Genomic DNA, 10,185 nt, shown 5'->3' with positions numbered 1-10,185 from the left:
AGTGCTGGGATTACAAGTGTCAGCCACCGCGCCCGGCTATAATACATCTTAATTGTGGTGGTAACATGGGCATATTCCTTTGGCAAAACTATTTGAACTGTACACTTAAAATGTGCATTTTATTACATAAATCATACCTAAATAAAATTGTGTTGTTGTTGTTGTTTTTTGAGACACGGTCTCGCTCTGTCACCCGGGCTGGAGTGCAGTGGTGATTGCAGGTCACTGCAGCCTGAATCTCCCAGGCTCAAGGGATCCTTCCACCTGAGTCACCTGAGTAACTGGGACTAGCTAATTTATGTGTTGTTGTTTTTGTTTGTTTTGGTAGAGATGGGGTTTCGCCATGTTGCCCAGGCTGGTCTTAAACTCCTGGCTCTAACGATCTGCCAGCCTCAGCCTCCCAAAATGCTGGCATTACAGGTGTTAGCCATCATACTGGCCAATTTGATTTTTTTTTTAAAGTGAGGAAGTGGGTGGGTAAGAATGAAACAAAATTGACCATGAGTTGGTAAGTGTTGAAGCTGGATATTGGGTACTCGGAGGTTAATTGTATTTATTTACTTTTGTGTAGGTTTGAAATTTTCCATCATATAATACCTTTTTAATTGCATGAGGAAAGATGCTAGTCTTGTTTTACAAATAAGGAAACTAAAGCTTCCTGAGGTTAAGTAATTGCCCTAAAGTCACAAAGCTAGTAAAATGATGAGTCTGGAATGTGAACGGACACATCTGAGCCCAGAACTTAAGCTATTAACCCTGGGTGCAAATTCCCAGAGGAGGTAGAGGAACATGGGGGTTTATGCTAGGGGGTGATGCAGACCTGCTGACTTAGGGAATTCTGGGACCAAGAAAGGTTAAAATGATGGTGGCCGGGTGTGGCAGGGTGGAGAAATGGCTTCCCTCTTGGATTCATTGTTGTGGGGTAGCCTCGTGGTTACCAGAGCTAACTTAGGACTCAACTACCTGGGTTTGGGTTCTGGCTCTGCCACTTGCTAGTGGTGTGACTTGGGCAAGTCAGTTATCTCCCTCAATGTCCTCATTTATACCATGGATTTTTTATTTATTTATTTATTGAGACAGAGTCTTGTTCTGTCACTCAGGCTGGAGTACAGTCGTGCAATCTTGGCTCACCGCAACCTCTGCCTCCTGGGTTCAAGCGATTCTTGTGTCTCAGCCTCCCGAGAATCTGGGCAGCTGGGATTACAGGCGTGCACCACTACACCTGGCTAATTTTTTAATTTTTATTTATTTATTTATTTATTTATTTACAGACAGAGTCTCGCTCTGGCACCAGACTGGGGTGCAGTGGCGCAACCTCGGCTTACTGCAACCTCCGTCTCCTGGGTTCAAGCAATTCTCCTACCTCAGCCTACCTAGTAGATGCGATTGCAGGCACCCGCCACCACGTGCAGCTAATTTTTATATTTTTAGTAGAGACGGGGTTTCACCACGTTGGCCAGATGGTCTTGATCTTTTGACCTTGTGATCTGCTCGCCTTGGGCTTCCAAAGTGCTGAGATTACAGGTGTTAGCCACTGCGCCCAGCCTATTTTTAAATTTTTTTAGTAGAGACAGGGTTTCGCCATGATGGCCAGGCTGGTCTTGAACTCCTGACCTCAGGTGATCTGCCCACCTCGGCCTCCCAAAGTGCTGGGATTACAGGCGTGAGCCACCGTGCCCAGCCTATATCATGGATACTAATAGGAATGTAAAATGGTATAGCCAGTTTGGAAAACAGCTTTGCAGTTTTTAGTTGTTTTTTTTTTTTTTGAGACAGGGTCTCACTCTGCCGCCCAGGCACAGAGTGGCATGAATGTGGCTCACTGCAGCCTTGACCTGCTGGGCTCAAGCAATTCTCCACCCTCAGCCTCCTGAGTAGCTGAGACTACAGGCACATGCCACTACTCCCGGCTAATTTTTGTATTTTGTAGAGATGGAGTTTCATCATGTTGCCCAGGCTGGTCTCAAACTCCTGGCCTCAAGCCATCAGCCTGCCTTGGCCTCCCAAAGTGCTGAGACTACAGGTGTGAGCTACCATGCCCAACCCTGGCAGTTTTTAAAAGAGTTAAACACAGCTGGGCATGGTGGCTCATGCCTGTAATCCCAGCCCTTTGTGAGGCTGAGGCAGGAGGATCCCTTGAGCTGAGGAGTTTGAGACCAGCCTGGGGAATATAGCGAGACCCTGTCTCACAAAAAAAAATTTAAAAAGAAATTCGCTGGGCATGGTGGGTCAGGCTTGTGGTCCCAGCCACACTGGAGGCTGAGGCAGAGGATCTCTTGAGCCCAGGAGGTCAAGGCTGCGGTGAGCCCTGACTGCGCCACTGCACTCCAGCCTGAGTGAGACTGTGAGACCCTGTCTCAAAAAAAAAAAAAAAAAAAAAGGTTAAACATAAATGTAGCATATGACCCAGCAATTTCACCCTTAAATGTCTACTTAGGAGAAATAAAAACATATTCACAAAAGACGTGTATAGCAAATGTTCATAACAGCATTATAGATAATAGCCAAAAAGTGAAAACCACCCAAATGTGATTGGATAAACAAAATGTGGCATATCCCTACAACGGACTACTACTCAGCAATAAAAAGGAACAGGCCGGGCACAGTGGCTCATCCCTGTAATCCCAGCACTTTGGGAGGCCGAAGTGGGCAGATCACCTGAGGTCGAGAATTCAAGACCAGCCTGACCAACATGGAGAAACCCCGTCTCTACTAAAAACACAAAATTTGCCAGGCGTGGTGGCGGGTGCCTGTAATCCCAGGTACTTGGGAGGCTGAGGCAGGAGAATCGCTTGAGCCCAGGAGGCGGAGGTTGCAGTAAGCTGAGATTGCGCCATTGTACTCCAGCTTGGGCAACAAGAGCAAAACTCTATCTCAAAAGAAAAAAAAAAAAAGGAACAGATTACCAATACACGCTACAACACAGGTAAACCTCAAAAACATTATGCTTTTGTGAAGCCAGATGCAAAAGACCACATATTGCATGATTCCATTTATATAAAATATCCAAAAAAGGGAACTAGAGACAGAAAGATTAGTCACCCAGGGCTGGGGATGGGAAGGGAGAGCTACAAGTGGGGAGGAGGAGTCTTATAAGCAATGTTCTAAAACTGGATTATGGGGCCGGGCATGGTGGCTCATGCCTATAATTCCAGCACTTTGGGAGGCCGAGGTGGGCGGATCACCTGAGGTCAGGAGTTCAAGACCAGCCTGGCCAACAGGGTGAAACCCTGTCTCTACTAAAAATACAAAAATTAGCCGGGCGTGGTAGCATCTGCCTGTAATCCCAGCTACTTGGGAGGCTGAGGCACAAGAATCGCTTGAATCTGAGAGGCGGAGGTTGCAGTGAACTGAGATCGAGCACTCCAGCCTGGGCAACAGAGTGAGACTGTCTCAAAAAAAAAAAAAAAAAAAAAAAATTTAGCTGGGCGTGGTGGTGGGCGCCTGTAGTCTCGGCTACTTGGGAGGTTGAGGCAGGACAATTGCTTGAACCTGGGGGGCGAAGCCTGCAGTGAGCTGAGATTGTGCCACTGCACTCCAGCCTGGAAGACAAAGTGAAACTCTGTCTCAAAAAAAAACCCCAAAACTGGACTATGATGATGGTTGCATAACTGTAAATTTACTAAAAATCATTGAATTGGACACTTAAAATGGGTTATGTGTGGTATGTTCATTTTTAAAAATAGTGTCGTCCGGGCGCAGTGGCTCACACCTGTAATCCCACCACTTTGGGAGGCCAAGGCAGGCGTATCACGAGGTCAAGAGCTCGAGACCATCCTGGCCAACATGGTGAAACCCCGTCTCTACTAAAAATACAAAAATTAGCTGGGCGTGGTGGGGCGCGCCTGTAGTCCCGACTACTCAAGAGGCTGAGACAGGAGAATGGCTTGAACCCAGGAGGCAGAGGTTGCAGTGAGCCGAGATCGCGCCACTGCACTTCAGTCTGGGCGACCGAGTGAGACCCTGTCTCAAAAAAAAAAAAGTCTATTTCATAGGCTGTTATGGGGATTAAGTGACATCCAGTTCTTAGAACAGAGACTGGCATGCAGTAAGTACTACAGAAGTTACTATGGGGTTGGACGCCTGGGGTGCAGTTCCCCAAAAGGGGCAACCGGGCAGGTCTCCTGCTCCCAAATCCTTGAACACAGTCCTTACTGCCCCAGGTGAGATTTAGATGGGCCAAGGAAAGGGAAGGGCTGGCTTCTGGATCCAGAGGGGCCCTTTCTAGCCTTCACTCTGGAAGTGTTAGATGGGACCCGGCATCCAGCCTTGTCCCTCTTTTTCTCCTATGAAGAGGAGAGGTTCCTGAGAAGGGTGTTGCCGCCCTCATCGCAGGCTGAGGATGGGGTCGAGTGTCCTCTACCGGAGGAAATGGTAATTGCAGCAGCTGGGCCTGCCCACGTGAGTTCTGGTGACTGCTCACATCATGTTTCAACCCTCCCAACAATGTGAGGAAACCACTGTTGTCCCCTTTTCACCGATAAGGACATTGAGACCTAGAGTGTCTAGGTGACCTGCCCAGGGTTGCACAGCGCCACCCCCGCCCCCATCCAGGCTATAAAGGGTGGTTTGATGATCTCCTTTCAGCTGGAGAGGCACTCACACTATTCTCCTACTGTTTGTAGAGTGATTCCATCCCTGAGTCCATATTCTGGGGTGCCTGATGAGAGCAAGGGGAAGTAGGGAAAGTGGAGGCAGAGAGAAGGACTCACAATCGTAATGACCCCTCAATAAAGCCCCCAAACTCACATGGGGAAGGGGGAGCTGGCAGCTTTTGGAGGCAGAGAAAGAAGAGGCCATTGATCTGCACTGTTATGTAATATTCACTCATTTATTCATACTAATCATTTTCTTGGGCATTCTCTCCTTGTGTCTACACTGTGCTAGGCACAGGAGTGCAAGTAGGCACTGTTGTTGAGGATGAGTCGTCAGCACTGTCCTGCAGAAGAGAAAGCCATGAAGATCATCCTTCCAGAACTTTCCGTGTGTGTGTGTGTGTGTGTGTGTGTGTGTGTGTGTGTGTGTGTGTGTGTGTAGAGGTGGGCTTTTCCAGCAATTATGAGCCCTGGAGTCTAGACCCAGCTCAGCTTCATGACTTGGCAGGACCCCAGGATCCCCCTCATGACAACTGCCCTGGAGAGCTCTTCTGCAGGAGATGTTAGAGGGTGAGTGTTTTGGGCAATGGAACACCACACCTCCTCCTTCCTCAAACCCTCGCCCCACCTAGGGACTTTACCTCTGGACTTTGCGAGTGGGGGAGGCAGATCCTCCTTACCTCTGTCCTCCCAGATGTTATTTGATGACACATAGGGAAACTACACCTCTGTTGTCACTGCTAGAAGGGCCCGGAGGCAAGCTGCATCATTTGTCCCCTTTCTGAAACCGTCTCTTGTCCTGGCCCCAGAATAAGATATTTATCTGTGGGGCCGCCCCCAACATTCTTCCACATCTTTACCCCAAATCATCATACCAATCTCTATATTTCCACAGATAGGAAACGGCAGTATTCCAATAATCTGATTTTTATTAAGAGAGAAATATCCCAGGGATTCATTCATTCACACATATTGATTGAGCACCTATTATATCTTGGCCACTGTTCTAGGCAGTGGGGGATGCACCGATGATCAAGACAGAGTTCTCGTCAACTCATTTCCAGACTAATGGGAGAGACAGACACTAAAGAATAAATCCATTTACAGACTTTTATGTAACAATAAGCTATGCAGAAATTAAAGAAGGTTAAGGGGATAGAACAGGGTGGGGGGGTGTGCTGCATTATCAGAATTTGTACTGGGAATTCACTTTTTCTTTATTTTCCTTGGGTCAGATGAGAGTGAGGGTCTGCGCGTGCCCTCCTCTGGCCTCTTCAACCTGTTTGGCAGATCAAACCTCAGAGGGGGGCATCCTGGGATTGGGGGTCAGGGGTTGCAGAGCCAGCAAATTAGTTGAGCAAATTTAGTTGAGGCGGAGTATTCAGATACTGCATCAGAGAAATGGAAATAGATACTGAGCCTATTTATCGGCTTCCATGGGTGTAATAACACTCCCACCCTTCCAAATTTATTTTTTTTGTTCGTCTTGCATACAAGTACTGAATTATTAACTACTTATACATTACAGCATTTTTTGAGCCTACTGTGTGCCACGCACTGTTTTAGGGGCCATTCACGGCCCGCTAGAATCCCTGCTGTGCAAAGCTTGTAAACAACCATTGCCTCATTTCATCTTTCCTCTAAACATTATTTCTGAGATTCATCTACGTTGATTCACATAGCTCTTTTAGTCCCAAGAGGGCAGATATGAACCGTCCCATTTTACAGATGCAAAACCGTGACTGCTCGGGAAAAAACGAGTGGCTTTGCGACGACGAAATCCCAGGACGCCACCGGGCCACGTGCGGCGGCGCGTCTGGCCCCTCGCGATCCCACCCGCGCACGCTCCCTCCCGCGCTCCCTCCCAGCCGCCGCCGCGCCGGGTCCACGTGTGTGTGTCTGTGTGCGGAATGGGGACGGGGGCGGCGCCGCCGGAGGGGTGGGGTCCGGGCTAACGTCACGGGCGGTGCGGCCCAATCAGCGGCGGGCTCGCGGCCCCGGCGCTGGTATTGGGGCAGCGAGGGGGCAGTTCTCTATAGCGCGGTCTCCGGGAGCCAGCGGGGAAGAAAGAAACCGAGCGGGCGGAAGGCGCCCTCCCCGCCGCCTGGGCCCGGGCACCGGGTGCCGGGCCCGGGGTCCTTCCCGCCTCCCGCGGCCGCCGGCCGCTTTGTTTCCCCTGCCTCTGCGCTTCGGGCGACTCGAGAGGGTCTCCCGCCGGGGCTGCGAAGGGGACGCGGCGGCAGAAGGGCGGCCGACCCCGCCGGGACTCACAGGGACCCAGGAGTCCGGCCGCCGGGAGGGCCGCGTGAGGAGAGCGAAGAGGGAGCCCGAGCTCTGCGGCCCCGGGTGGCGGGCCGGGGGCGCCCGTGAGCAGAGACCTCCCCGTCGACGGGGGGCGATGTTCCCCTCGCCCGTGGGCTCTTCGGGCAGCCAGGGCATCCCGCCGCTGGGACCTGGACCCCCTCAGTGGGCACCCCTCAGGCTGCTCCATGGAGACCCTGTGCCCCGCGCCCCGCCTGGCAGTGCCGGCGTCCCCGCGAGGGTCGCCCTGCTCCCCCACGCCCCGGAAGCCGTGTCGGGGGACCCAGGAATTCTCTCCGCTGTGCCTGCGTGCCCTCGCCTTCTGCGCCCTTGCCAAGCCCCGGGCGTCGTCTCTGGGCCCGGGGCCTGGGGAGCTGGCGGCGCGGTCCCCAGTGCTGCGGGGCCCTCAGGCCCCCCTGCGCCCTGGCGGCTGGGCCCCGGATGGCCTGAAGCACCTCTGGGCACCGACCGGGCGGCCCGGCGTTCCTAACACCGCGGCCGGCGAGGATGCGGACGTCGCAGCGTGCCCCCGCCGCGGAGAGGAGGAAGAGGGCGGAGGCGGTTTCCCGCACTTCGGCGTTCGCTGCTGTGCACCTCCGGGCAGCTGCCCTGCGCCCCCGTACCCTCGGGAATCTACGACCGGCTTCGCCTCGGCCCCGCCTCGCCCGGCCCCGGGTCTCGAGCCTCAGCGTGGCCCAGCCGCCAGCCCGCCTCAGGAGCCCAGTTCCCGGCCTCCGTCGCCACCTGCGGGCCTCTCCACCGAGCCCGCGGGTCCCGCGGCGGCGCCGGGGCCGTTCCTGCCCGGCCAGCCTGCCGAAGTCGATGGAAACCCCCCGCCGGCAGCCCCCGAGGCTCCAGCAGCCAGCCCCTCGACGGCCAGCCCGGCGCCGGCCGCACCCGGAGATCTCCGCCAGGAACATTTCGATCGTCTGATCCGCAGGTCGAAACTTTGGTGTTACGCGAAGGGCTTCGCCTTGGACACTCCGAGTTTGCGCCGGGGGCCAGAGCGGCCGCCTGCGAAAGGGCCGGCTCGGGGAGCCGCCAAGAAACGCCGGCGGCCGGCGCCCCCTCCGCGCACCGCGCAGCCCCGCCGCCCTGCACCGACGCTCCCCACCACGAGCACCTTCAGCCTCCTCAACTGCTTCCCCTGCCCCCCGGCCCTGGTAGTGGGGGAAGACGGAGACCTAAAGCCGGCGTCCTCGCTTCGCCTCCAGGGAGACTCTAAGCCCCCGCCCGCCCACCCGCTGTGGAGGTGGCAGATGGGGGGTCCCGCTGTCCCTGAGCCCCCTGGCCTCAAATTCTGGGGGATCAACATGGAGGAAAGCTGACCGTGGGACTTCTGCCAAAGGGGAAAAGTTGGGACCATGGCCAAACCGCGGGCTTGAGGAGGGAGCCCCGTTTCTCACATTTGTCCCCTTCCTTTACATTTTAGGAGCTGTGGGCAGAGGGACCTAAATAACAGTGATCTTCATTCATGCACCTAAGTTTTCGGGGTGACAGTCCCTCCCCCTCATCCTTTGCAGAGGAACCCAGGGCTGGAGTCGGGAGAAGGCTGATGACATAGATTCCAATCCCTGCCCCTTCCATCTCGGACCGTTGGAGGCAGGGCCTGCACCCCAGTGGGAGCAAAGGAGGGCCACTGCTCAAAGACACCCCCCCCAAAAAAAGGGGAGAGGAGAGAGACCTCGGTGATGGACAAACCGGTTGTTACTGTGTCTGTGGGCGAGCCTGGGGTGCGGGGGCTGTGGTGGGGGTGGGGAGATGATTGGCAGCTCCCTGGGGGCATCCCCCACCCCCACTGTCCAGGCCTTTAACCCTTTGCTCCCCTCAGGCCTTCCCTAACGCTCCAAGCACCGCTGGAACCTTTAATGGGTGAGGGAGCTTGGGTAAGAGGAAGATCACCCCCTTCCTGTCCCCTTTCTAGGCCCCCTCAAGTGCAGGTGACCCTTAATTGGTGAGATCTTCAGCCTCAGCCGCCCACCTTTCCCTTTTGTCCAGTTTTGGAGTTCCCGTTTTTTCCTTGTTTGCTTTCCGAGTATAAGGTCTGGCCGGTGAGAAAGATTCCCCCCAACCTTGATTAATCAGCCCCCTCCCCCAACGTACTTCCCTTAGGACGGGTAGGGCTGAGGGACCTCCTCTCCTGGAAAGTGCTTAGTTTGCCTGGGGAAGGGGCTAGACACTGTCCCAGGGAAAGTAATAGAAGGTGGAAGAAATCAATAAAATCAGACCAAACAAGTCGCCTTTCGAGGGCCTCCACCGATTTATGGATGAGACGGGGTGGAGGTGGAAGGCAGGCCCAAGTCCATTCTTTGGACGCCCAAACTCAGCCCCCTTAAAGAGTGGAAACAAAACAAGCTGCACTTTGCAGAGGTGGTAAATGAAAGGACTCTTGGCCTAACTGCAAGAGTCCCCTGGGGTTTGAAGGGGCAAAGTTTGAGTCTGGATGGAACCTGGGCTGAGGTACCTTAAGCTTCCCCCTGCAACACCCCAGCCTCAGGCATTGCGGGAGTTGTCAGAGATCTGATGGATCCGAAGGGGGCAGGGCCAGGGGATTAGTTTTGGGGTCAGAGGTTCTGTTTTCCAGGGGAGGGGTGAGATAGGCCTGGATCACGCCCTCTGCCATGCCCTCCAGCTAGGAGGATCTTGAGTCAGAGAGGATTGGAAGTGATTTCTCCTCCACCCAGGTGAGGTCAGGGGAGCTTAGGTCTTAGGGAGATGGCAAGTTGAGGTGTGAAGGGAAGCTGGGGCTTTTGGAGCTGCCGAACAACTGAGGGACCCAGTGCCCCTTCCGCCCCGCACTAGTGAATAGCGCCCCCTCTTCCCCCGAAAACGAGGTGAGAGAGGAACAATTCCCACGCTGGGGAAGGACTTGTCTCCTTTTCTGTGAAAATGCTTTGTAAAAAGTTGTTATTGTTTGCATAGAGCAGATTCTTGAGAAAAACTGTTTTGGACCATAAAAGTTTTGTTTGTTTTAAAAACTGTCTCCTTTCATTTTTCTTCCCTTGGGGGTGAGGGTGGGGGTGGGGTGGGTGGGCGTGGGGTGGGCACTTCTCTCTTTCTCCTTCACATCTGGCCTCTGTGAACCCTGCTGACCTCCCCTCCCCCTCCAGCTGTGTTGTGGGAGGAGGAGGAAGAAGGGGTGGGGGAGTGCCTTCCACCCTGTGCTTCGGAGGTCTCCATCTCATTTTGCCCCCCAAGAATGGAGAACGGGAGGAAGAAGACAGACACAAGGGGTGGGGAGAGAATCGCCGTGAAGAGGGGGGCTGTTAGGAGAAGTCTGGAAAGGCAG

At 54.0% G+C, this 10,185-nt stretch overlaps 1 protein-coding gene across 1 annotated transcript; it reads left to right on the top strand.

Annotated features, from left to right (window-relative positions):
• Nucleotides 1-6,622: 6,622 nt before the first annotated feature.
• Nucleotides 6,623-9,874, top strand: EPOP (elongin BC and polycomb repressive complex 2 associated protein). Its single transcript, XM_054459046.2, has one exon. It carries the CDS (start codon nt 7,085-7,087, stop codon nt 8,222-8,224), a length of 1,140 nt encoding a protein of 379 aa, XP_054315021.1. The 5' UTR covers nt 6,623-7,084; the 3' UTR covers nt 8,225-9,874.
• The last annotated feature ends 311 nt before the right edge of the window (nt 9,875-10,185 follow it).

The sequence above is a fragment of the Pongo pygmaeus genome, chromosome 19 (genome assembly GCF_028885625.2).
Source record: "Pongo pygmaeus isolate AG05252 chromosome 19, NHGRI_mPonPyg2-v2.0_pri, whole genome shotgun sequence".
In the NCBI taxonomy this organism is placed as follows: Eukaryota; Metazoa; Chordata; class Mammalia; order Primates; family Hominidae; genus Pongo; species Pongo pygmaeus.
The sequence above is the reverse complement of the archived record's forward strand: the minus strand, read 5'-3'. Positions and strand labels throughout refer to the sequence as shown.